This window comes from Molothrus ater, chromosome 26, assembly GCF_012460135.2.
Source record: "Molothrus ater isolate BHLD 08-10-18 breed brown headed cowbird chromosome 26, BPBGC_Mater_1.1, whole genome shotgun sequence".
NCBI lineage: Eukaryota > Metazoa > Chordata > Aves > Passeriformes > Icteridae > Molothrus > Molothrus ater.
Window position 1 is genome coordinate 4,549,989 of NC_050503.2, and position 27,457 is coordinate 4,577,445.

At 50.7% G+C, this 27,457-nt stretch overlaps 1 protein-coding gene across 1 annotated transcript in view; it reads left to right on the forward strand.

Moving 5' to 3' along the window:
* The first annotated feature begins 505 nt into the window (after positions 1–505).
* PTPRS (protein tyrosine phosphatase receptor type S) overlaps positions 506–27,457 on the forward strand; it is a 69,811-nt gene continuing 42,859 nt past the window's right edge. Inside the window, 6 exon segments of the mRNA XM_036399395.1 lie at positions 506–654; positions 657–692; positions 10,864–10,974; positions 23,135–23,404; positions 25,927–26,508; positions 27,312–27,445. Of these exon segments, the coding sequence (XP_036255288.1) occupies positions 540–654; positions 657–692; positions 10,864–10,974; positions 23,135–23,404; positions 25,927–26,508; positions 27,312–27,445 (1,248 nt within the window). The 5' untranslated portion in view covers positions 506–539.

A 27,457-nucleotide genomic window follows, 5' to 3' on the forward strand; every position in this document is an offset into this window, starting at 1 on the left:
AAAAAATGAGTTGACGTGGCACTTGAGGACATGGTGGACCTGGGGATCTGGGATTCCTTTTCCAACCTTAATGGCTGTCTAATTCTATTCTACCATTTCCTCAAAGGGTTTTAAAAGTTTCACTTAAATGTAGAACCCGTGGGACACTGAAATAATCCCCCAAAATGTACAAGCTGGTGAATCTGACCGTGCCATGCCTTTTCCATCTTGGAGCACTCAGTGTTCCCAAGGCACTGCACGGGCAGTGCTGCTTTCCTTGGGCTGTTCCACTGCACCCTGCTGAATGCCTTCCCTTTGCTCTCCATCCCCAGAGGACCAGCTACCCCTGTTGATGTAGAATCCCGTGGGACACTGAAATAATCCCCCAAAATGCACAAGCTGGTCAATCTGACCGTGCCATGCCTTTTCCATCTTGGAGTTTGAACTTGCACAGGGCAGTGCTGCTTTCCTTGGGCTGTTCCACTGCACCCTGCTGAATGCCTTCCCTTTGCTCTCCATCCCCAGAGGACCAGCTGCCCCCTGGCTTCCCCAACATCGACATGGGGCCGCAGCTGAAGGTGGTGGAGCGCACGCGGACGGCCACGATGCTGTGTGCAGCCAGCGGCAACCCCGACCCCGAGATCACCTGGTTCAAGGATTTCCTGCCCGTGGACCCAGCGCCAGCAACGGCAGGATAAAACAGCTGAGATCAGGTAAGGGCCCACCCTGCAGGAGGTGAGAGCTGATACAGACCCGAGGGGATTTGTGCTGGTGTTGGCTGGGGTGTTGGGATGAGGATCTGACTCCATGTTTCACGAGGCTTGGATTTATTATTTTATGATATGTATTATATTAAAACTATACTAAAAGAATAGAAGAAAGGATTTCATCAGAAGCCTGGCTAAGAATAGAAAAAAAATTATAACAAAGGCTTGTGACTGACCGAGACAGTCCAGAGAGCTGGGCTGTGATTGGCCATTAATTAGAAACAACCACATGAGCCCAATCCCAGATGCACCTGTTGCATTCCACAGCAGCAGATAACCATTGTTTACATTTTGTTCCTGAGGCCTCTCAGCTTCTCAGGAGGAAAAAATCCTAAGGAAAGGCTTTTTCAGAAAATATCATGGCTACAGGGACTGCTCAGAGGGTCCTGAAGCAGAGGGGAGGGCTAAGAGATGCAGGCCCCGCTGCTGTGGATTGGGGAGTTTGAGGTTTTTGGTTTTTACACCAGAGACGTTGGAGTTTCCACTTTGAGCCCTCCTGGTCTTCTCTGCTGCCCAGCTGGCACGAAGGGGATGGCAGCAGGGAAGCCCACCCAGATGAGATCCCTGGGTCACAGTACTCAGGGAAGCTGGGGCCTGCCTGGGGCTGGGGGTTTGCTCCTCAGAGCAAGAACTGGCAAAGGAGCACAGAGCCACCCTGGCACACACGGCCTTTTAGGCCACACACAGCTGGTGCAGGGGCGCAGGCAGCCCCTGGCTGTCCCAGCACGATGGTGTGAGCAGAGCCCCTCAGAGCTGGTGGTGAAGAGCAGCTCCTGCAGGATGTCCCCAGCATCACCTGGAGAGCTCTTGGGAATGTTCTGGAGTGACCCCTCGGTGCCTCTGCCCATGGAGTCCATCTCCACCAACAGATGTACCCCAGCTCCGTGGCTCTTGTCAGTTTTCCATCTTTCCCCATCTGCTTGTCCATCTGTCTCTCTTGTTTGTTTTCTGTTTGCTGTTTTGTGTGTGTGGCAACGTGACATCTCTTAATATTCACGTTTCAGGAGCTGTTTCTGTACTTGTTAAATCTGCCAGTTCTCTGTGCGAGAGTGTGTGCAAGGAGGGCATAGGTGGACTTATTTTTGAGTACTACTGATAAAACACTTCCATTGATAGCTGCAAAAATGAAACAAGTTTTGCAAGTTCTACCTTTTGACAAAAACTAACCCAAGAAATGATCCTTTCCACAAACTGCTGGGGCCGACTGCTTTGACCCAGCCTAGAGGAAAGGTGTCCATGGTTCATTTTTAAGGATTCTTTGGCAAAAGAAAGGCATTGTTGTAGGCAGAGGGAAGGCTTTGGTGAGGCAGCTGGAGTTGATTTGTTCATGTTAGACCTTTCACAAGTTCTTCAGTAAAATGTTAACCACCTGCTCCTGCCCAGATCTCTGCTGGCCCTGGAGAAATCAGTTCTGATTCCTGCTGGATCTGCACAGCAAGGCATGGAAACACCTGGCTTTTCTCCTGCCCTGTTTGGCAAAGATTCTACACAAAGTTCTATGAGCCACTGGTGGAAAAGCTTCAGCATAGCTCCAGTTTAATGTAGCTTTTACACACCTGCATAAATGCCTCCTTGTTCAGTGAAGCAAAGGCACAAGCAGATCCTTAAACTGCTTTGTTGAATTAGAATGGCTTGTTGAGTCCCACGAACACAGATGAGATTGACCTCCCTGTTTTATCATAACAGCTGAGGCAAATGCAAATAAAAAAAATCACTCAGCATAAATAATGAGAGGTAAACTAGAATTATATTATGCTCTGTGACCATGATCTGAAGTGTGAGTAATGCACAGGCAGATTATTTTTAATACATTCATCATCTTGCTAGAATGCCTTACTCTTTAGCTGGGTTTGATCTGGTGTTTTCCTTGAAGCCACCTGAGTGCTGCCTTTTTATTCCAGTGAATTTATTAACCTCAGAGTGAACCCTTGACCCTTCTGATAAATAGAAGGTACCTGCTGAGATTTAATCTCATTTACAGCTGCTTTAAATTAGTAAACTGGTGAAGCCCTGAAGCATCCCTGTAGTCTCCAGGGCACAAACCTGGTGCCTGTATGTCAGGGAGTGCAGATCCTTGGGCAGCCAGGGCTTCCCAGCTCTCCAATTCCATCTGCTTCCATGGCCTTCCAAACCTTGTGCAAAGAGAGGCCTGCAGCAGTGCAGAATATCAACATTAGGGTCTTTAATGTGCACAGTGTCAGCGCTTGTGTCTGTGCAAGGGAGTCAGGGCAGATTTGAGGGTGGGATTTGAGTGAGGCGAGCTCTGCTTGAGCTGCTAAGGTCAGACCTTAATTTAATACCTTCATCTTTCCAAAAAGCAAACTCTGCCACCAGAGGGGTGGCACCAGCACACATCAGGGCACTGGGGGTGTTCCAGGACACTGCTGATGGCACCAGGGTCTGTCCCCCACCAGTGGGACTCCAGCCAAGGTCCCTGGGGTGCCCGACAGAGCTCTGGGAGCAGGGAGGAGCAGCTCTGCAGCTAAATCACAACTGCTAACACACCTCCTGCTGGCAGGTTTAGGAGGATTTAGGGAGAAGTTCTCCCTGGGAGGTGGGCAGAGGCCCAGAGCTGCTGTGGATCTCTGGAACTGTGGATCTCTGGAATGTCCAAGGGCAGGTTGGACATTGGGGCTGGGAGCAGCCTGGGACACGGGAAGGTGTCCCTGCCATGGCAGGGGTGGAATTGGATGGGTTTAAGGTTCCTTCCAACCCAAACCAGGCTGGGACATTGGGGCTTGGAGCAGCCTGGGACACGGGAAGGTGTCCCTGCCATGGCAGGGGTGGCACTGGGTGGGCTTTAATCCAATCCAACCCAAACCAGGCTGGGATTTAGTGACTGCTCCCTCTGAGGACTGAGCTGTGTGTGGCTGGGACAGGACAGACAGACACCCAGGTATCCCCCGGGCCATGAAGCCAGCAGGATAACAGCCATGCTGCTGGAGGACAGGGGGTGTGAAGAGCTGAATTTTTATCAATTATGAGTTAGTGGCAAGTACACAAATGAGCTCATTAAAAGGAACGAGTGGAAATGTCAGACGAGGAGATTGTGGGACGGGGTTGGTTCTCATTTGTGTTAAATCTGAATGTTTGGCTGGCAGTACAAACAGACCTCTGAGACCATGGTGATTACAGTGCCACCATCCCAGGAAGCCATGTGGAATGTGGGTCTTCACTCTGATCAGGGCAGGGGTGACACAGCATTAACCACAGGGGCTTTTCTCCAGTGGATGTTTCTGCTTCCTTTCCATCTCCAGATAAAGTTGCCAAGCAGTTGGAAATCCTTTCATGCTTGGGGGCTTGGGCTGAGTTGTCAGTCAGAGGAGGATGGGAAGGAGCTCTGGCTGGGCTCCTGCTTCTCTTAGACATCATGGACATCTCAGCCCTGGAGATCCAGCTTGGACAAGAGTTTAAGTGGCCTTGGAAAATGGATATTTCTGCTTATCTTGGGACATTTAAAGCAGAAGGCAAAGGCAATGTCCTCTGCTCAGCTGCCATCTAGGGGGGACACGGGAGGCAGCCTTCAGCACCTTCCTCAGCACTCAAACACTAAAACCTTTTGTGTCTTGTGTGTGTCTTCTGTTTGCTAAATAACTTGCTATAACAAGCTTTTCTTTTTCTTTTTTTTTCACTTTTTATTTAACATTCAGAGACTTTTGGTAAGTTTGTTCAATTAAAAAAAAAATTTTAAATCAAACCAAAAAACCCCAAACCTGCTAATGTGCAGATTTGTAACCCTTGCCCTTTAAACTAATTCCTTTGTAACAGCTTCTTGAGAGGCATGCTCTGCATTTCTTCTACTAACTCTTTCAGTAGGGATGTTCTGCCCTCTAAATTAATTTCTGCAGGGGTATTGCAGGCTACAAAAAAAAAAAATAGTAATAATAATTCTAATTAATTTATCTGTATAAAGAGATAACAGCTAAATATGAACCTCCTAACATTGGATAGATTTTTTTTTTTTTGGTATCTTAGCAACAGTTGTCCTGGAATTCCCCAATTACACAATAGCTTGTACCCTGGAACTGTGATAATTGTGTTCACACCTGCAGGAGGTCCTGGAGTTTCACATCTAACGGGGTTATTGGCATTTTGAGGAGGGAGAAGAGGGGTGCAGTGTGACAGTGTTTGCAGGGGTCTGAGGATGAGGGAAGAGACGAGGATCTGACTCCATGTTTTAGAAGGCTTGATTTATTATTTTATGATATATATATTAAAACTGTACTAAAAGAATAGAAGAAAGGATTTATCAGAAGGCTGGCTAAGAATAGAATAAGAAGGAATGATAACAAAGGTTTGTGGCTCGGACAGAGAGTCCGAGCCAGCTGGGCTGTGATTGGCCATTAGTTAGAAACATCCAACATCGGCTAATTAAAGATTTACTTGTTGCATTCCACAGCAGCAGATAACCATTGCTTACATTTTGTTCCTGAGGCCTCTCAGCTTCTCAGGAGGAAAACCCCTAAGGAAAGGATTTTCCATAAGAGATGTCTGTGACAGTGCAGCATTTCCAAAGCGAAGCTGCAAATCACAGGCCGGAGGGGAAGGGTTGAGCAAGGGAAGAGCCCCCTCTGCAGCCCCAGAGGGCAGGACCTGCCCCAGAGCTCGTGTCCCTGTCCCTGCCAAGTCCCCTTTGCTCCCAGGGCCCTGCAGCTGCCAGCCAGCATCACCCTGCAGAGCTGCAGGGACCCTGCTCGTCACAGGGTTATTGGCGTCTTGAGGAGGGAGAACAGGGGGTGCAGCATTTCCAACGTGAAGCTGCAAACCACAGGCCAGAGGGGAAGGGAAAAGCCCCCTCTGCAGCCCCAGAGGGCAGGACCTGCCCCAGAGCTCCCGTCCCTGCCAGGTCCCCTTTGTCCCAGGGACGTGGGGCCGCGGTTCTCAGCCAGCATCACCCTGCAGAGCTGCAGGGACCCTGCCTGTGCGGAGCAGAGAGCTGCTGCAGCCCTGGGCAGAGCAGCCCAGCACACACATGTTCCCACACGTGGCTGACAGAAGGTGGGGATGTGTTTGCTGCCATTGCCATGGCAATGGTGCCTCTCCTCTCCTCCTCCCCAGGCTCAGGGAGGCCGTGGGCAGCTCAGCCTGTGGGAGAGCAGGGGAGGGGTGGTGGGAGAGCAGACCCCAGCCTCAGTGATAGAGGGGGGCACCTGCACAGGGAGTTCTGCCTGGCACTATTTTGGGCCTTTAGAATCCAGAGGCAAGGCCTTTCTGCTGCCTTTTGCCTCTGCTGCTAAACCCTGGGCTGGCCATCTGGGCTCATGCAGCCTCAAAATTTGCCCTAAATAGGCAGATCTGGAGGTCCAGGGAGGCTGTGCAAGGCAGTGTGAAAAGTCTGCAGGGAGCATCTCAAAACCAGCTTTTCACTCCAAAAGTCAGCATCCAGTGGGAGCTCTTCCCTCTGTAGTTGTCCTGCAAAGGTGCCCTCACTGTGCCCCAGACCCTGGCAGCCTCGTGCAGCTGCTCCTGCCCTGTACAGCACACCAGGTATGGACTGCCTGCCCTGCACCCCCATATCAGACCCTCCAGGGCCTGTCAGAGTCCCTCAGAATGATTAATCCAGTGCACATCCTCTTCCAGCACCCTCCTGCTGCCCCTGTGTTGAATGTGGAGCTGGTTAGATGTGAAACTCCAGCAGTGAAAATCTCCCATCTGTGTCTGTGCCCCACCCAAAGTGCTGCTTGAGCTGATTGCACTCCAGTTCTGGCGTGGGGCTCATCCCAAAGCTGTCCTGCCCCTCCCCGTGTGCCAGGTGAGAGCTGGGTGGCACTGCCTGCTCCCCCAGAGCCCTGTCCCCAGGCCAGGCTGTCCCCAGGGCTCTGGCAGCCCCTTCCCAGGGGCGCAGGCAGTGACAGCCTGCAGCGACACAAGGGGTGATGCTGATCTTGTGCCTGGGCTTGCACAGCTCCAACTTCCAGCACGTTTCTGCTGTCAATTAGAGTGAATTTTTGCAGGAAACTGCCAGGCTTAGCCAAGGCCAGAGAAGCTTTTGAGCCATGGGTGATGTTGGGATCTCTTCCCCTTCTCTACCCTCTCCCCATTAGCCTTGTTCCATACTGGCGCCACAGATGGCAGATTTTCACTCCAATTTCGAGACAGAAGGATGTATCAGAGGCTGTTTTTGTTTCCACTGAATTGATCTATAACCTTTTGCTGCTTTCTCTCTCTCTCTCTCTCTTGCTTTTTAAACCTTCCTGCCACCTCCTGGGTGAGGGTCTGCCCAAGGCCATGCTCCCCCACCTCTTCCAAGCGCTGTCTCTCCAACCTTTGTCCTGAGAGCTAACAACCTGCTTCATTAACCTTAGCTAGTTCCTAACCCTAACTAGATGCTAACTTTTCTCTAGCTAATAACCTAACCTCATAACTAGAAGCTGAGTCTAACTAGAGTCTAATCCCTAACACTATAATGCCTCTGTTCCCTTAGCTCCTTTGAAAAATGAAGGTGAACTCTACTTAGTATCTGTATATTTTTACCTTCTATCCTGAGAATGGAGGATTGAACCGCAGCAGAAGGATGAGCAGGGCTGAAGGATAAGGAGGGAAGGGGTTTTTGGTGATTAAGGCAGAAGATTGGCACGGGGGAGGCTTTGACTCCTGTTCTTGCCTCTGCCAGTCTTCCCTCCGTGACCTTGGGCAAGTTGCTTCACCTCTACCTCAGTTTTCCCCGCGTGTAAATCAGGATCACAGCTCTGCTGTTCCTCCCCAGGGAGAGGAGAGGCTGAGAGGCTGGTGTTTGTCATTTAAGGTGCTCTACAGCCCTGGCTGGGAGTGCTGCAGGGTGGCAGCAGTGTCACCACTGCAGAGGAGCTCGTGCATCCCTCCCTGGCGAGAGGCAGAACTTGGCCCTGCGGGATCTGCCCTGTTCTCAGGATTGGGGTAAAAACCCACCAGCTAAACCCCCTTCTCTGATAAGTTCTGAATGCCACTGTGAGCAAAAGGACCTGCCGTGTTTTCAAAGGAAGATGGTTGGGTTGCCAGCCCAGGAGGTCAGGTGGGGGACAGGGGTTTTGTTTTACCCTGACTGTCACTCCCTCCCACCTGGGAGCCCTGCCCGGGGCTGGGCACTGACAGACAAACAGGAGGGGTTGGAATAAAATAACCCAGGGGAGAGGCAGCCAGCAGGCCCGAGCAGCAGGGCTCTTCTCTCCACGCTGCCCCTCCTCGCTCGGGGTGGCTCCAGAGCCACTGCAGGAGGTTCCAGGTAGTTCCTGTCACCTCTTCAGGCCCCGAGGGATGGCCAGAGGTCCTGAGCAGCACATGCACTGAGCTCACACATCTGGGCCAAGAGCTAAAGTTTGGAGCTAGCCAAGGTGGGACCAAACCTGCAGCTTAATGTGGTGCAAGGTGCCCACGTGTCCCTCTCCCTGCCTGGGCTACCACAGCCCTGTGTCCCCAGGGGTGGGGAAGGTAAATGTGTTCAGTGAGTAGCAGACAGTGATGTTAGCTGAGAGCCTGAGGGGTTTCTTTACATTCCTGCACCAAAATGGAGCCAGTCTGAAGCCTTTTGAAGCCAAGAGCCACGGGAGGCTCTGCAAACAGCCAGCTGGATTGGGCTGCTGGAAAGGACACCCCACTAAAGTGTCCCAAGCCCTCTTCAGTGTCCTGTAATTTGAGATGAGACAGACCAAGAAGTTTCCTACTGGGAACTGTCTTCCTTGCCTCAGGTCCTTTTCCCACGGGCAGTGCAGGTGTTTGGGGTTTTGCAGTCATTTCACTCATTTTCTTTGTTTTCTTTGCAGAAGGTACACCGATCCGAGGTAAGACACCCCCAGCTCACTCACTCACCCACTCTCCAAACACTTCTCTCCACACAGATCCCGTTTCATTGCCCTCTGCTCAATACAGATCCGTGTTGTTGTTACGTTTCCTTGTCCTGCTTCACCTCTGGATATTTCTTTTTTATACCTGTCTTTATTTTATCTATGGTTATAATGTCCTTTTTTGTTTGCTGGGTGCACAGTAATACTGATACCATTATTCTAATAACGTCTCCGGCTGCGCTGCCTCAGATTTATGGCAGAGTTTTAAGAGCTAATCTCTCCAGGACTATGAAGGACTGAAGTTTATCTCGAGCATTAAATGCTCTCAAAGCTTGGTAAATACTTAGGACTTTCTCTTGATTGGTGCAAAGTGCTGCCAAGCTGCTGATGGCCATGGGAGTTTTCCAGTCCTTTTCTCAGGCAGATCTTCAGCACTCACCATCTCAGCCTACTCATTTGTTTGGCTCCAGAGCCTCTTTCCACTTCCTCCCCACTCTCTTACCCTTAGGTTTCTCTGGGAAAGATCCACGGTAAGTAGCTTCTGCACTGTCTCTTTAATGGAGTCAATAATTGACCTCAAGCTGAAAGGCAGGAGGAGTTGGGTAAGAAGACCCTGCTTTGGTTTTTATCTCCACTGGCGCATTTAGAATTCCATAATTCTCTACTGGTAAAAGCACCAGGAGGTGCTGTAGGTGAGATTTACGTTTTCACACATCGTGGCCGTTGGCTCCTGACAAGTGCTGAACACTCCTCACCCCCTCTGCAGCCTCATTTCTGCCATTGCCTTGACCAGCAGGGGTGAGGAGTGGGCAGGGAGGGAGGGGTGAGTCCCTGTTCCCCGGGGAAAGCTGCCCACTGCAGTCCTTGGTTCCCTTCCTGCTCCAGAGTGAGGCCTCATCTCCCCTGGGTACTCTCAGACCAGTGATGCTCATGAGCAGCACAGAAAATGGATCTGGAACCAATGGAAACAACCCACAGATTTGTCCAAATTAACAGAAATTTCTGGGAAAACTCACCAGCGGCTTTCCACCCAAGTGGAGCTCTCCAACAGCAAGGCTGGAGCTGTAATTCCATATGAAAAATGCTCAGCTGGGTGCTCAGTGGGAAGCTCCAGCCAGTTTGGGTTTTAACTCCTGTTGTGCTGAAATCCCCGCAGATTCTTTTGGAATGGATTTTGTTTGGTTTACTGGTCTGGGCGGGGTTTTTGGGGGTTTCATTCCCTCTGTTCTGCCTTTGGGAGAGCACAGGGGATGCTGTGGGGAATTGCACTCACGCCCCAGCCCTGTCCCAAATCCTCTGCCAGCCCCACGTTCCCCCACCAGCATCGTTCCACCCACGCACACGCAGAGGAACGTGAGCTCTGTGTCCTCCTCTGTGAACACACTGCTTTTTCCTTCCTGAAAAGGCTCTATCTGCAATCAACAATGATCTCATTTGCGCTCCTCTCACTTAAGATTTTATCAATACTATTACACTGAGCTGGAATTGTTTGGTTTTCATATTTAGGTGGGGTTTTTTTTTTTCCAGAGATGGGAGTTAAGAGTCTTACCACATGTGAGCTCTGTCCATATCTGTAGTATAATCATGTACTCCTAATACATAAAACATTTGAGAGCCTGTTGAATTATTTATGTAGTATGTATTTTAACTGGAGTTTTGCAGGGATGAAGCCTTCTGAGGTAAATGAGGCAATTTTCTTCCATGTAGTTCCATGCTGCATCTCTCTGCATATTTGCTGACAGGAATCTTTAGTTTGGGCTCTGGGTATATTCTTGTAGCCTGCAATAATATACAAGTTTAAGAAAAGCCTTAATCCTTTTGGCCCAGATGATGTAAACCATGCAGGCAATTTTGAAGTTCCAATGCAGTATTTACAGGGTTTTCCCTGGGGAATATTTACTATCAGTAAGGTGCTTTTCACAGGGGCTCTTATCTCCCGTAGGCTTCCTGAGGAGCAGGCACTGGGCACAAAACAAAGGCAGCAACGATAGAAATTCCCCAGGCAGTGGGTGACAAAGCCTTTCACTTTTATGGTCACTGCTTCAAATTGAGCAGGGGAAAGTCAACTGCCTGCTGATGGATTTCTGGGGATCACAGTAATATGGATTATTGAGGCTGATTTCGGGAGTTCTGGTGCAGAACGCCTGCATTGCAGAAGCCACAAAATCTTGGTGCCTTTGCTGATGAGTTCAGGACAAAGAGCAGCGCTCGCTCCAGAGGGGGAATTACATTTTCCGGCGCGTCGGGTCCGCGGGGGCTCCATGCTCCTGTCCCGGTGTGCGCGAGCCTGGGGGGAGCAAAGAGCCCGAGCAGAGGCTGATGCTGTGTCTGTGCTGCCGTGTCTTGTCCCCTCACAGGTGGGCTGCAGATCGAGAGCAGCGAGGAGACGGACCAGGGCAAGTACGAGTGCGTGGCCAGCAACAGCGCCGGGGTGCGCTACTCGTCCCCCGCTAACCTTTACGTGAGAGGTAGGGAGCACAGCGGCTCACCGGCACTCAGCCTCCTCCTCCTCCTCCTCTTCCTCCCGGCCCATCCCACCCCTGCCCAGCTCGGGGGGTCCCCGCTGTCCCCCGCATCCCTGCAGGGCAGGGCTCACCCACGGCCGAGTCAAAGAGCGCGCCCCAAAATGTGCCAGGTCAGCCCGCAGAGCATCCCTCCGGCCCCGGAGGGAATTGCCCTTCCTCCCAAAGGATCCCTGCTCTCAGTCCTGCTGCTGTGGCTGTGAGAGGAGGGCAGGACCCCTCGGTGTCCCTGGATGCCCCTAGATTGCAGCAGGAGGGTGCATTGGCACCGCTGCCCTCAGTCCCAGCTGCTTTTCCCTCTGCCAGCAGTAATTTGTCCCTGGTTCCTTGGGCACAGAGCTGGGGACACCAGCAGCCATCCCTGAGCCCCCTTTCACCCTGCAGCAGGGGAACAGATGACAGGGGATTGGCTTCTGCTCCATGTCCCTTCGATGTTCTCCCACCCCCTGGGCCAACAGCCTCTCCACTTTCTCTTATTTTAATCTCTCTGACCTGTAATATTTTGTGCGTAGCTTCGGTTTAACATCTTTCCACAGCAAAAGCCCTTTTGGTAATGAGAGAGCAGGGCTGGTCCTTCTCGATTAAAATAAAAAAAAGAGAAAAAGAAAAAGAAAAATGCCGTTGGGAGGAAAAAAGAAAAGTTACATCCCAGCAAACTGTTCCCATTTCCATCCCATCGACAGAGGAGGCGCCTCCCCACCTACACTCACGTTAATCTGCAGTCCAATGCAGAGCCATGCTCCTGTGTGCACTCCTTTCTCTCTCTCTTTCTCTCTCTCTCGTGTCTCACGCTCACTAAATCACATGCACATGGAGAGAAGGCTTTTAATAATTTAATGTTTCCAAGCTAAATTTTTAAATAGCCTTTTGTGGCCAGCTGGAAAATTGCGTTTGAAATTTGCCCTGTCGCCTGGGCCCCCAAACTCCGCTTTTGGGAGTGTCAATCTGGATCCAATACTAATTCAGGGCTGAATCCATTGCAGACAGCTTAGCTGGAATGGTTTGGGTTCTTTTTAAAAAAAAAAAAAAAAAAACAACAACAAAAAATCTAAAAAGAAAAGAAACAGGAAAAATGTGGGGATTTTTTCATTATTGTTTTGTTTCTAAATTTCCTCTACTTTTCTGGCCACTCGGAAACTACCCAGGAGACAAAGGTTGTAACACGGTGTTGTCTCCACACCTGGATGAGAGGGCTCCAGGTGATAGCCCTGTTCCTACCCCAGTTAGGCCGTGTGTACCTGGGCCTGCCTGCAAACCAGCACTAACCTGCCGAGAGAGTGCAGAACACAGCGTGTGCCAGCTCGGCCTGTGGTTTGGGTGTTTTTCATGCTGTTTAATTCCTTGTTTCTTGTGTGTTAATATCGTGGAAAGGTAACAAGTTTCTGAAATGGATTTGCTTTGGTGGGAGGGAGAGTTCATGCACATTTTTCTTCCCTTTTTTTTTTTTCTTTTTTTTTTTGTTTTAAAAGAGTCTCGAGCACTCTTGTGTTTCCAATTGACTTGTTTCTCCCATAACATGCTTGTCTCTATAGACCACCTGGGATAGGAGTTGTAAGTTTGAACATTGCAAGGAAATGGTTTGGTTTGGTTTTTTTGCTTTTCTTTTTCCTTCTTCTAATTATTTCTGTTTTCCTTATTCAGTCCCATGGTGGAGGCAGAGCGAGCAGGGCTGGGTGTGGGGCCGGGGGGCTGCTCTGCCCGGGGGCTCCGCTCCCCTTCTCCGAGGAGCAGAGGGGCTGCAGGGAGGGCGAATCCTGCCTGGGCTCAGCACCCCTGTGGGGCTGACTCTGAGCTAGGATTGCTCCCAGCCTGGCCTCCCTGCGGAGCTTGGTTGGGCTTAAAGGGATGGGAGGGGGAGCGTTAGGAAGGCAGGAAAGAGGGTCGTTACTATCTTCATTTTTTTTTTTTTCCTTTCTTTTTATTTTGGTTAAGAGAAAAAAAAAAAAATCAATCAATTTGCAGCTGACAGCCTTGAGAAGGCCTTTTTTTACTCTCTCTGTGTTTCCCCTATTTTTCTCTTCTCCTCATGTCATTGTGTTCCGCATCAAACCCCCTTAACATCCCTCAGAGCTACGAGAAGGTTGGTGTGGTTTTTTTCTTTTTTACTTTCTTTACCCACATTTTTACATTCGTAAGAGAAAAAAAAAAAAAAAAAAAGAAAAAAAGAAATTAAAAAAAAAATGAAAAGAGAAAAAGCAAGAAATCTTTAAGATGAGCGAGACCCGCGCATTCCCGGGTCTCACGGAGATGAGTTGAGTTGCATTGTGGGCCTCTCTATGCATCCTTTGGTAATGTTGCTGAGTTCTTGCACTTTTTTGTCGTCATGGTTACCTTGCCGTTTGGACATTGGGCCTGATGCATGATAGGAGAATGTAACAATCTTCTTTGCATGCCACTTTTTAAATTAATTATGAATTATTTTTTCGATATATAAATATGTATCGTTTCTTTCCGTTACACAATTCTGGTTTCTTTGAAGTGGATTTACTCTTACTTTCCAAATTTTTGGTTCTGTTGGGTTTTTTGCTTTCTCTTGATTTCCTGTTTCTGTTTTGATTGGTTATGCTGTGCTGTAGTTTATTCCAAACGCATTGTGAGAAGCCAGTGTTCCTGCCCACCCGGTGGTAACTGAACTCCTCAATCCCTGCAGGAGGAAAGGAGTCACACAGCTCTAACGCCTGTCCATGGAAGCCCTGCTATTTGGGACAAGCCTTTGTTTTGGGGGAGGGAGGGATCTGGGAAGTGGAAAAGATGGTGAGAACCCAGGGGGTCATTCCAAGAGTTAGAACAGACCCTGGGTCATGTTATTGCTTATTTATTTCTTGAGGTGTGGCTCTTGTTCCACCTCCTGCACGCAAAGAAAAGCCCTGACCCCGCTCCAGGGGCGTCCCCAGCCGTGGGAGCTCGCTCACTGCTCACTGCCCAGCTCCCTCCAGTAACACCAGGAGCAGTCAGCCCAGCAGGGCACTGACAGAGAGCTTCCTGCTGATCCCAAATCCCACTCTCTTCTCTCCTGGAGCACCCGCGAGTGCCAGGCAGAGCCCCAGCCCCAGGCAGAGCCTGGCAGAATCCCGTGGAGGAGGTGGCACCTCGTCCTGGGAGGGCTGGGAGGGAAGGGCAGCTGCCTCCTGGCTCTGCCTCTCCCCATTGTCCTGCTCCCTTCTGGGATTTACCCACTGCTGCCTGGTGCAGGCACCTCAAAACCCAGCCAGGCACAGCCAAGGCAGAGCCTCCTTCCTGAAGGAGCGTGGGAGGAGAAGTGCAGCTGTGCAGGCACTGCAACAGTGCTGGGGCACATCTGGCAGCTGCAGCTATTGCAAACAGCAAGCAGCAATCTGGCCAGTGACATTGGAGCTGAAAATGCCTCTTTTCCCTCTTCTCATCTCCCTGTTTATCCCCAAGAAGCTCCTGTTGCCTCCCATGTGTGCATCCCGAGCGGGTGAGGCACATGGAGAGTGGACAGGGGGTTTGCAGTGTGTCAGTGGTACCAGTGGTGCTTGGTGCTTCCCCTGTGCAGAATGCCAGCCCTTTCCCTGGCTATGCCTTTCCCTCCCCTGCCAGTCCCCACCTCTCAATCAGCTGCCAAAGGAGTGGCTTTCCTAGGGCACAGGTATTAAAGCTGTGTGATTTTTTTGAGAAATCCAGTGCAGTATTGACACAGTATCTGTCTCTCTCTTTCTCTCTCTCTCTCTCTTTCTCTCTGTCTGTCCTTCTCTTTTTTCTTAAAATGCTGAGATTTCAGTGCTCGGACCCTCAGTGCTGGTATTCTCCCCTCCCCTTCTGAGTCTCCTCCCTCCCCATAGGTTCCAGGGTACCCCTCCCAAATGCTGCTCTCTTGAGAATTCTCTGGGAAGAGACCAGCTGTGGCTCTTCTGACTTGGATGCCAACAATAGCCAAAAAACATCCCTCAGTCCCAAGGCTCTTTTTAAGGGAAAAAAGAAAAAAAGAAAAAAAATGCTTGTTCTATTTTAAAAAAAGAAAAAGGAATAGCATTTGAAATAAGGTTTTCCCATCCCACCTCCCTCCTGCCTAGGACTAAAAGGTGATAATCGCTCCTAATTACAGGATTTTCCTTCATGACTAGGAGTTTGAGTTTCAGGATTTAGGTGCAATTAAAAAGGGATTTATACACCATTATTTTTTATTTGTTTATTTTCTCTTTTATAAAGTATTTCTAACATGGCCAAACTGCACTGCTGCTGCTAAGAATCTCTTGTGATCTGAGAAGGCTTGAAGATTAAATTCTTCCTTAAGAGCCAATAAAAATAAAAGTAATGATAATGATATCAACAACAATAAACTAAAGCTAAATGGGATGCAATCATGATAGGCTGGAATGACACTGGATGAGGAAATAGAGACTTGATACCTGGCTAGAAGAGGTTGTGTGGTTTGCTAAAGTTATGGTCTCTGAGCAGCCTGCTCTAGTGGAAGGTGTCCTGGGAGAACAGGATGAGCTTTAAGGTCCTCCCAACCCAAACCACGGGCATGGTCTTGAAATTATTGGTGCAGGGTTTGCCTCGTGTGTTATTGCAGCTCAGATCCTGCCATGGTCCAAAATAACAGGGGATGCCCGAGGTCAGAGGCAGAAGCTTCTCTCTGGAGACCACAAAAGCAGGCCAGAAGCAGGTGAGGTGATCCCTGCTACCAGCCCAGGTGTGTGGCAGTTTAGGCTGAGCCACCTGCCCAGGGTTCACCTGTGGCTGGTGACAAGATGGGTGCAGTTCTAGGGGCAAGCCAGCACCTCGGTGGGAATCCTGGTTTTTATGGGCTCACCTGGCTTTCAAAAGTCTCCTTGGACGCTTCTCTGTATCCCCAGGGACACGAGTGCCATCACACTTGTGGCCCATAGTGATTGCAGGAAAGGATGGATTCAAAACCCTGCAAATGAAGAGCTCTCTGCCCATGGTGGTGTTTGAGAGGCTGCCCCTGCATCCCTGGCAGTGCCCAGGGCCAGGCTGGACAGGGCTTGGAGCAGCCTGGGGCAGTGGGAGTTGTCCCTGCCCATGGCAGGGGTGGCACTGGGTGGGCTCTGAGGTCCCCTCCAGCCCAAAGCACTCTGTGGTGTTTCTGTCTGTATTTAGGGACCACGTGGGGGCTCAGCCATTACCCCAGAGAGGGCAAATGTCCCCTCAGCCAGGACCTGTGGCCAGAGCTGCTTTGCCCCCTGGAAATGGAGCACTTTGCAGTTCTCCTCTTAATTTGGGAAGCTGCAGGCGGCCACCTCACTTGTTCTGGTTTGATCCCAAAATCCAGCTGCTGGCTGGGATGGAGCCCTGCGTGTGAGGACCTCATGTCCCTGTGCTCCTCCATGTCCCAGAGGAAGGAGGGATGAGCTGTGGGGGCTGAGTTTCAGATGCCCTGAGTGTGCAGAGCTGCTGCTGCTGCTGGTACAGGATGCCTTGTCGTGGTTGAATTTAGCAGAATGAAGAATTCTCCCCCTTTTCACGCAGTGGGGCCCTGTCAGGAGGTACAAAAGGCAGCAGTTGGGATGCTGCAGGGATAATCCTTCCTGCTCTCTGCTCCAGCTTCTTGTGGCTCTGCTCTTTTCCAGCCCAGGGAGCTGTGGATGGCTCAGCAGGCATTTAAAGCAGCCCAGTGCCTGCTCAGGCCCTGCCTTTGCTGCTTGTCACCATCAGCATGAGCTTTGTCACCCCGAGCCAGGTTCTGCAGCCCAGGCCCTGCTGAGGACATTCCCGAGGCTTTCTGGAAAACCTCAGCTCATTGAGAGACCAAAGATGAAACCAAGCCAGGGCAAAACATGTAAGAGCTGAACTAGTGGAAATCAATTAAAATAAAACCCACAGAAAGGGCAGGGATAGTGTGCCGAGCACCTCAGGAAATAAAGCTTCAAAATAGATTAAAATGTGACCAATTTAAGCAATAATTTAGCCTGTAGCCTGGGTTAAGTTTGGCACATGAGTAATTTGGCCATCAGACCAGAGCTGCTGGTTGGTCCCAGGTGGAACCATTGGTGAGCTTTTCCCTTTCAGTCCCATTTAGAGGTTGAAGGAAATAATTCCACGTGCACTAGAGATTTAACAAATAGCCACAAGGTCAGAGCAGTCACTGGTATTTTAAACTGTAGGAATTTTAATACCTTTTTAGAGTAGATTGATAAATTCTTAAATGGAGAAGGAGGGAGGCAGAACCACCACTGGGTTGTACAGCTGCCTCTGCAGTGCCCAGTTTCCAGGTGCTAAAATTGAGGGATGGAGAGTTCTGGGATGATTTTAAAGGGTTATTTTAGCATTTCTGTGGGTGGGGGAGCGCCCTGTCCGTGTTTGGGGTGTCCTCAGCTCTGAAATTCTAGTTCCAAACCAAACAAAGCAAACAAAAACTTCACTGTGTTTCTGCAGAAGGATTTCTCAAGGGTATCAGGAAATGGAAATGGATACAAAAAGCCACCCCCCCAAAAAAAAAAAACCAATCCAAAAAAAAATCCAAACTGTGTATATATCTATGTATATACATGACTATCTCTCTATAGAGGGCACTTTGCAGGAACACTGTGCTGTACTGATCTCGAAATCTCTGCCTGCCTGTGTCTCTTACACCTTTTGCATCGCTGTTCTCTTTGTTTTAGGGGAAAAAATTAGATTACACCTTGTCAAATTAAAATAACAAAAACGAAACCAGTCAAGTCTGTGTTTAAAATTACAGAGCTGCGTGAAAATCAATTGGATTCTGATTATTTTCTGTTCAATCCTGTAAAAAAAAAACAGGAAAAAAAAAAAAGAATTGCAAAAGACCAGAGATGTTCAGCCAGCCTGTCGCTCAGCTAATGTGGTTTTTTTTAAGTGAAAAGTAACAATTATTGGGAAGGTAATGGATTTCCTCCAGACCAAATCCAAGCCTTGGTCTCATTCTTTATTTATCTACCTATTTACGTATTTATTTTCTTTGCTGTGAAGGAAATGAGGAAGGAGATGGGCAGGAGGAGGGAAGCTTCTCGTCCTGTGGAGGGGCAGAGGTCGGAAATCCAAAGCCCAAAAGGTCTCACCCCAGGGGAATGAGCCTGGAATTGGGACAGGGAGAGGCAGAGGCGGCTGCACGGACACGCAGGGGCAGGGACAGACCACATTTGGGAGGGGAGGACAGGTGTAATCTAAGCTTCACTAATAATGTAGAGGCTGCACATTATTTTGGCACCCTTTCCCCTACCCCTCCTCATTTTGGAGCAAGACGGAATGACTCCTGTCTCCCCAAAATGGCCAATAATGTCCGCCTTCTCACCTCATTTGGAGCAGCAGCTTGCTGAGTGTCAAAATGTTTAATACCATTTGGTTTTGTTTGGTGCTTTCAACCAGTCACTTCACTTTCTTTCGTTTCCTTTTTTCGATTGGTTTCTTCTTTAAGGTATAAGATGCATTTCTCTTTGAGTTGGTTTAATGTGAATCGGGGTTTGAAGTGACAGGTTCTTGTCCAGGACATTCTCCTTTCCCCACCTCGCTCCTCCTCCCGACATTTTTTCTCTCTGAGGGAATCTGGAAGGGGCTTTAAAAGAGCAGCTGGTGGGGTTCCTCAGCACAAACTGGTTGGTCCTCAGGTCTCTCTCATTAGCAGCATCATGGGAACACATTTTAAGGATGGATTCTGGTGTTGCAAAAGTCAACCCTGGACCTCCCAGTGTCTCTTCCAATCAGGTCTGTAAATCTTGCAGAAACACCTCTCACCTTGTGGACCCTGAGTGGTGGTGGGGAACCTGAGCCGTGCTGACTGGGACCAAAACAGCCAAAAATGCCACTCACAGAACACAAACTGGGCCAACCTCTGCCTCCGTGAGCAGCAACAAAACCAATTGGCTTCCCAAGGGTGTGAAAAGTTATGGATCTGTTCTGTTTCTAAAGAAGAGCACAATTTGGGGTGCAGATTTGCAGTGTGAAATGCTTATCCAACAATTAAACAGACTCATAACTAACTGCACTTACAAAATTTTCCTGTGCCTCTGAAATGGCTTCTCTGCATTGAAATAATTTAATTGCATCCCAAACATCCAGCTCCAGTCCTGGAATCTGGTTCTATGCGTAACAAGCTGTATCCTTGTTTGAAAAAAAAGCTCCTGAGAGTTTTTTGGCCATGGACAATGTCTGTTTGTGTGTGCCTGCCTGTGTGTGTCTGTCGGGAGCTGTTGCACATGGAGCATGCACATCCGTGTACGCATGCGGGGTCTGCCAAAGCTGGCCTGGAAACCAAACACCCCTGGAACTCAGGGAAGGTCCTTCTTGCACCAGAAAGTGGGAAAAGTGTTCTTAGGCAAGTGTTTATAAAGCAGAGCCCTGACTGCCCCATCCCAATGTTTCCTTCCCAGAGAGGGCGGTTCTGTTCTTCCCGATCCTTTGAAAGTGCTCGATAGCAAAATGGAAGGGATCTCTTCACCTGATTTTTTATCTTGTGAAATTCCCCCTCCTTCAGCTGCTGTGGAGCTGGACCCAGAGCTGAAATTGGTCTTGATGCCATCTCCAGCTTCCTTTCCACCACGGCTCTCCTCCTCCTGGGCCTTGACCTAAAGGCTGACCCAGAGATTCTCAGTTTGACAAATTCCCTGTCTCCAGCCAAATGCAAATGTTTCAGCAATTAAAATAAGCAGCAGCCTGATGGCTCTGGGTAGCCAGAGATGAACCCTGTGCCTTATTGTGGTTGTCACAGCCCTGAGCCATCACAGGGCTGTATCCAGGGGACTCTCTGAGGTCCCCAACGTTTAACTGGAGCTCTTTTCTCATCCTAGGTCAGTGTGTGGATGTTGGTATATCTGTGCACACAGGAGAGTCTAGTTTTTTTTAAACCAGGATGCACCAAGGAAGTGCTGCTGCCTGTTTTGGGCTCGTATCAGCCCTAATCCAAATTCTCCCTCCTTGTGGAAGGGCTGGTTCTGAGGACTGGCATCCAGAGGTGCTGGGTGCTTCCCTTGGAGGGGGACAAATGCGAGTAAACCAGCCCAAAGTAAGGATCCCTGAGAGCCCAGGGCTGACCTGCACCCTGGGAGCTGTCAGGAGGAGGGCAGGGCTGCTCTGCAGCTTTTTGGGAACGTGCTCTGTGCAGCCCTTGAGCTTGTGTTTTGTGAGTGGATTTCTCCTTCCCTGCCCAAAACCACAGGCAGGAACAGTGGGTTCCCTTCAGACTCCGATTCTCAGCACTCCGCCCTACATCAGATGATGCTTTTCAGTTATTAAATTCTGGTTTGTTCTTTCTTTTTCTTTTCTTGTTTATTTTTATTTTATTTTTTTCCCTTTCTTTTTCGGTTGGGTTTCATTTCTTTGTGATTAGCTTCGGTTTGGATTAATTGTCTTGTTCTGTTCCCATGACAACTCAGTGTTTGCATCCCACCTGCCGTTGTTTGTTGCTGTTGATGCTGTTTGCTGCCCGGATCCTGTCCGGACGTGTCTCCCCATTCCTCCTCACCTTTCCCACCTTGCCTCCCCTCTCCAGAAGGTCACCCACCAGCCCCCCCTCAGAAAAGTCATCCCCACCCCAAGATCTGTCTGCATGTTGACCCCACTTGTTTCTTTCCGAGTTCTCTCCATCTTGTCTCAGACTGTGACAGGTGTGGTTTCCACCTGGCTCCATTTTCTGAAGTGTGGAACTTCTGGGAGCAGTGGGAAGCAGGATGGAGTGGGAAACAGGGATGCACCCTCGTGGCTAGGGCTGAGTGTTCTCCCTAGTGGCAGGAGGGAGCAAGGAGCAGCTTGCCTGATCCTTTGAGCCAGTGCTGGTGCCTGAGGTGGAACAAACACCTCCCTACACCTTCCTGCAGGTAGAAAATCATCTTCTAGTGTCAGTGGCCAGGTGAGCTTGCAGCCCCTCCCTCCACATCCCCGTCCTTCTCCCAGCTGAGGGCATGGCCCCTGTTCTCTCTGCAGATCCCTGCATGCAGGAATTCCCCTTTGCCCCCTCCGAGCTCCTAATGCCACCAGTCTGGAAGTCTTCCCTTCCTTGCCTCCCAGTGCTGGTTCCTGGCCACTGGTTCTCACAGGGAAGGGTCTGACAGCCCAGTGGGGAGAGCAGACCTTGCTGTGACAATGTCCCTTGTCACCTTGCAGGGGCTGCAGTTGGCTTTTGTTTGCCAAAGCCCCACTAAATGGCAAACAGCCTCTCCTGGCAGTGCTCTTCCCCTTGGAAAAGCATCCACAAAGCTGGAAGATAAACACTAGCAGGCCCCAAGACAGTTCCAGGGGACATCTGAAGGCACTGGGAGGGACAATGGCAGGCTCAGCCCTGCTGTCCTTTGCTTTGCTTTGCTTTGCTTTGGCATGAGGCAAAGCCACCAAGCTTTGGAGAGGTTGTGCAGAGGTTACCTTGGAACAGACGGCAGGAGCAGGGAGTTCTCAGCCCCCCAGACCCTCCTGCCCCTTGCCCACCCTGCCTGTGGCAGTTCCTGCATGGCTGTCCCTGGAGCTGCAGGAATCCTGCACCCCTGCTCCCCTCCAGCTGCTGCAGTTCCTGCATTTTCCCCAGGTCCTGTATCCTTTTGTCTTTCTTGTGAGAGGAGACCCTGCCCTCAGCCCCTTCCCTAGGCCCTCTCTGATCCACACACGTTCTCCTTTGTCCATTCCCCTGCTTTCCCCCCTGAGGAAGGGCACCCAGCATCCCTCCAGCCAGCCCAGGCAGCTCAGAAAATGGAGCCAAGGAAACCACAGCCTCCCCTTTGCGTCCATGTTCTTCCTGTGTAAGGTCTGGAAGCTGCATCCACCTCTCTGCTAAGGAGATGCACAGAACATGTCACTGTTTTCTCAACGTTAAAAGTTTCATTACCTTGTTTTTCTTATTAATTCTATTCTATTTATTATTCCGCCAGGGCTGAGATGTGACAATGTGAGCCACCACATTGAGTCACATCAGCTAGAAAAAGTATGCAGCATTAAAGTGGGTTTCCCCCTCCCCTCCCTCTCTCTCTCTCTTCTTTCTCCCTTCCCCTCTTGTTCTCCTTCTCCTGGTCTTCCTTCCTTTCTCTGTTGCTCACTTTCTATCCAGTATCCATGTGGGCATTTGCTACCGCCCAGAAATTATATTTCTCTGCATTTTCCTCTCTCTTTCTCTCTTTCTCTCTCTCTCTTTTTTACCTATTTTGCATGATGTTTGTGACTCTGAGAGCTGCATCTATCGATGGAACCGTGTCAGATCTTAAAGAGGCTTCGTTAGGGTTTCTATACCCGAAAACCACAAAAATTTCATTAGAGTTTCTCATCTTTTCCACACTCTCTCTCGCTCCAGGGGGGCTGTGTTCCCCTGGACGCTTCTCACACGCAGACACCAACCAAATTCTGTCCCGCTCCGGGGACTCCCTCTCCTCCCTCGTTTATCCTTTTGCCTTTCACTTCTCAAGTGGAGCGCCTGGAACCTGGGGATGCCATACTTCTCTCTTTGTTGAATTCTCTGCGTCCAACAAGGCAAAACCCTGAGAAGTTTCCATCTCCATCCCAACCTTCTCCTGGCCCCCCACCCCACGTCCGCAGCAGCCCCGGGTGGGAGAGGGCCCCTCTCTGGAGGGGGCACCTGGACCACGCCGGGTGCTGGTGGAGGGGCTGTTCCTCAGGAGAAGGGGGTCAGGAGCCAGGCCCCACGGGGAGAGAGAGGGAGGAGCAGGTTCCCGGGGTGTGGAGCGGGGAGCTGGGGGCCCCAGAGGCCACGGAGGAGAAGTTTGGGCTCTCGCCATGCCAGCTCTTGCCAGTAAAGATGAGAAATTGCTAATAAATTTTTGTGTATTTATCTGTGCTGTGATGGGTCTAATCTTGATCAATGGAACCCTGTTGCTATGAAATATCGCTTTTATGTCTATATTCTATATATTGTTTGTGAAGTACGAATTTATTTGGAGTTTATTTTTTTGGTTTTCGGTTTGATTTTTTAATTTCTTTGGCTTTTTGTTTTGTTTTTATGAAGGAAGAAAATAAACTGTGACAAACCCCATCTATATTTAAATTATCTTTTACTCTTTTTTCTTTTTCTCCTTTCTTTTCTTTCCTTTCCTTTTCCTTTTCTTCTTTTTTTTTTTTTGACTTTTATTTTTTTCCCCTCTTCGTTTTTCTGTTCGTTCGTTTCTTTTGGTTTTGCTTTTCCGTTTTTGTTTTTGTTTTTTTTTGTTACCTCTGTGCGTCTCGTCCACAGTTCGCCGTGTGGCCCCTCGCTTCTCCATCCTCCCTGTCAGCCATGAAATCATGCCCGGGGGCAACGTCAACATCACCTGCGTGGCCGTGGGGTCCCCCATGCCCTACGTGAAGTGGATGCAGGGAGCAGAGGACCTGACGCCCGAGGATGACATGCCCGTGGGCAGGAACGTCCTGGAGCTCACGGACGTCAAGGACTCTGCCAACTACACCTGCGTGGCCATGTCCAGCCTGGGAGTCATAGAAGCCGTGGCCCAGATCACGGTGAAATGTAAGGGAGTGGGGAGCAGGGCCCTGAGTGCACGTGTGGGAGTGGGCACGGCCAGAGCCGAGTGTCCGAGCATGAGCGCAGGGGATGCCTGGGCACGTGTCCTGCTCGTGCATGGGAGCCTTGCTGGGGCCTGTGGCAGAGTGGGAATGTGCCATGGTTTGTGCCTGTGTCACTGTGTGTCTGCATGGGGAGAGCCTGTGACTGCCTGACCTGCACAGGGGACACGGTCCTGCATGGCCAGGTGTCCTGCACAAATAGGGGGTGTGTGTGCATGGACAGGGACAGTCCTGCATGGCCAGGTGTCCTGCACAAGTGGGGTTTGTGTGTGCATGGACAGGGACAGTCCTGCATGAATGGGGGGTGTGTGTGTACATGGACAGGGACAGTTCTGCATGTCCTGGTGCTCCTGCGCAGCTGGGATGTGTGTGCATGGACAGGGACAGTCCTGCATGTCCTGATGCACAAGTGGGATGTGTGTCCATGGATAGGGACACAGTCCTGCATGGCCAGGTGTCCTGCACAAATGGGATGTGTGTCCATGGATAGGGACACAGTTCTGCATGTCCTGGTGCACAAGTGGGATGTGTGTCCATGGATAGGGACACAGTTCTGCATGTCCTGGTGCACAAATGGGATGTGTGTGCATGGACAGGGACAGTTCTGCATGTCCAGATCAGCTGGGATGTGTGTGCATGAGCAGGGACACCATGGCTGTATCGTGGGCACCTGGCTGCAGGGGTGTCAGTCCCTGTCCTTTCCTGTTGTACACGTGGAGCTCTGTGAGCACGAGCAGCAGGGCAGACCTGTGCAGCATGAGTGCCCCATGCTGGGATCTGTGCATGTCCTCGGGGATCCCCCACGCAGGGAAACCCACAGTGGAGGGGAAGCTGGTGGTTGGAGACCTTCCCTGGCTTTAGGACACCTGAGCTGCTTGTTATGAAGAAAACTGTGGCTCAAATCCCCGCATGCTGTGTCTGTCCTGACAAATGAGGCTGGCTGGGCGCTGTGCAAGGAGCCTTGGATGGCTTGGAGCCTGCATGCCATCCTGTTCCAAGGCCTGAGATTCAGCCAAGGCCCTGAGGATCTCTGGCATGTGCACCCTTGCAGTAGAGCTTAGTTCCAGCATCTTAGTGGCCGTTGTTGCCTCAGCAAGATGGGGAATAAGCCCAGCTTCCAGCTAGTGATTCCCAGGAGGAGCACGGGTGCCATCTTCAATCTATTCTGTCCTCAGCAGGGGAGTATTAAACCCAAGCAGGAACCCCTGAGGTTGGGTGAGTGTAGAGCTCTGTGTGAGCTGCTGTCTGCTCCAAGTGCTGGTGTTGCCCATGAGGGATCTGGGAGAGGTGGGGTGGGAAAGGATCCAAGGGTGGGGGAGAGGAGAAACACTTAGGAGAAAGGGAGGGATGAGGAAGAGCAATCCTGTTGTATCAGTGATCTGTCTGAGGAAGGTCTGACAGGAGGAATGAGTAGGGGCTAGAGAATCTTGGCATGACACCCGTTCTGAGCTGCTGCACAGGCAGTGAGTTTCTCATGCCAGCAGAAGGATGCCTGGGGCTGGACTCAGGTGCTCTTTATTTTCCTCAGTATTTCCTTCCTTTCTTTTTTTTTCCCTGTCTTACCCCCTCAATCTAAAAAGCTGATGTGTAGGGAAGATTGCTTCTGCTTCCAACTCTCCCATCTCTTCACATGGGAATCTCACCCTGCTGGTACCTTCTGTCTTTTGTAATTTTGTTTGGATCCTGTTCCCTGCACTGTTCCTGTGTGTGAGCTCTCCCGGGCAGAAGGTGAAAGGAGAAGTTTGAGCTTTACTGTGACCAGGCCTAGAGAAGTCAGGCTTCAGGGCCAGGTTGGAAAGGGCTTGGAGCCACCTGGGCCAGTGGAAGGTGTCCCTGCCCATGGCAGTGGTTTCACTGGATGGGCTTTAAGGCCCCTTTCAACCCAAAACATTCTGGGATTCCATGATAAGAAGAAGTTGCAAAGGAGGCTTGAAAAGGGTCTGAAGTGTGCAGTGAGGACTGCACATGAAGCTTGAGAACAGGTGAAGTGAGAACACCTATCAGTCCCAGCAGGTTCAGGGGGGACTCCCTGGCTGAGGGAGAGGGGAGATGGGGATTAACACAGTTTGTGCCTTGAGGGGAAGCCCTCCCAGCATTTCTGGAGATTTGTTCTGGAGAGCAGAGCCTGCCCTGTGTCATTCCTTGCCCGTGGAGGCTCAGCAGAGAGATGTGAGCACGTGCTGGGAGGGAGCTGAGGAGCTGCTCTCCCTCCCTGCCCCGGGAGGGTGGATGTGCAGCTGAAGCCTTGCTAATGATTCCAGATGTTTAGCTGAACACTTTGCCTTTGATGGAGCAGTTTAAGGAGGATAATAGAGTGGATAACTAGGTTCCTCATGTTCCAGCAGCACTTCCCTGAGCTGCTGGGATTGGTGCTGTGCCTCCCGCTCCTGCAGCCCTAACCAGACCAATTAGGTGCCATTTCAGCATCTGTGTTTTTTTTAAATGCCTGTTCTTCCTGATTCTCAGCACTTCCCAAGGCTCCTGGGACGCCAGTGGTGACAGAGACAACAGCAACGAGTATCACCATCACCTGGGACTCTGGCAACCCAGACCCCGTGTCCTACTATGTCATTGAGTACAAGTCCAAGAGCCAGGATGGACCCTACCAGATCAAGGAGGACATCACCACCACGCGCTACAGCATCGGGGGCCTCAGCCCCAACTCCGAGTACGAGATCTGGGTCTCTGCAGTGAACAGCATCGGGCAGGGCCCCCCCAGTGAGTCAGTGGTCACCCGCACGGGGGAGCAGGCCCCTGCCAGTGCCCCCCGCAACGTGCAGGGCCGCATGCTGAGCAGCACCACCATGATCATCCAGTGGGAGGAACCAGTGGAGCCCAACGGGCAGATCCGAGGCTACCGGGTCTATTACACCATGGAGCCCGAGCAGCCCGTCAGCAACTGGCAGAAGCACAACGTGGATGACAGCCTGCTGACCACCGTGGGCAGCCTCCTGGAGGATGAGACCTACACCGTGAGAGTGCTGGCCTTCACCTCCGTGGGGGACGGGCCCCTGTCCGACCCCATCCAGGTTAAGACACAGCAAGGAGGTGAGCACCTGTGTGGCTGAGCCGGGCTGTGGGAGGGAGAGCTGTTGGTTGGATTTGGAGGTTTAGATGAGATGTTATTTACTTGGAGGGTGGGGAGGACCTGGCACAGGTTGCCCAGAGAAGATGTGGCTGCCCCATGATCCCTGGAAGTGTCCAAGGCCAGGTTGGACAGGGCTTGCAGCAACCTGGGATAGTGGAAGGTGTCCCTGCTCAGGGAACTGGATGAGCTTTATGGTTCTCTTCCAACCCAAATCATTCCATGATTCTAAATGTCTTTAACAGATGTAAAACTGCCCAGGTAGTGGTGACACTTTAACTCTCCCTAAAATACCCAGGAACTACTTTGTCAGAGATAAGTGGGGAATGAGCCTTATGTGTTGAGCTGCAAACGCAAGGTGTTTTACCACAGGCTGTCACCCAGCACATTTTTGGCTTGGGGTATGGGAGGAAACCCTGTGTCCTCAATGGGCTGCTCATGGGCTTCCTACTTCCAGAATCTTGTGATACTGGGATTGATGGGAAAGGTTGTATTCTGCATTGCTGAGAAAGAGGCATATGATCCATTGGGATTCTTCCATCTCCAGCAGCTCTGCTCACACTGGAGTCCTGCAGTGGGTTGTAGCTCCACAGCTTTAGAGGCAGGACCTGCCCACGCTGCAGTGTGGCATTTTGCTGCTGACGTGCTCTTCCCACACAGGCTTTGAAGAAAACAGGGCAAGAGCCTCCTAGTCAGCCAAGTTAATGTGGTTTCTCCTGTTTCTCACCTTGCCTCCTCTGCCCCATCGGCTCCCTCTCTGTGCCAGTTCCCGGGCAGCCGATGAACTTCCGAGCAGAAGCCAAGACCGAGACGAGCATTGTGCTGTCGTGGAGCCCCCCACGCCAGGAGATCATAGTGAAGTACGAGCTCCTCTACAAGGAGGGAGACCACAGCAAGGAGGTGAGCCCAAAG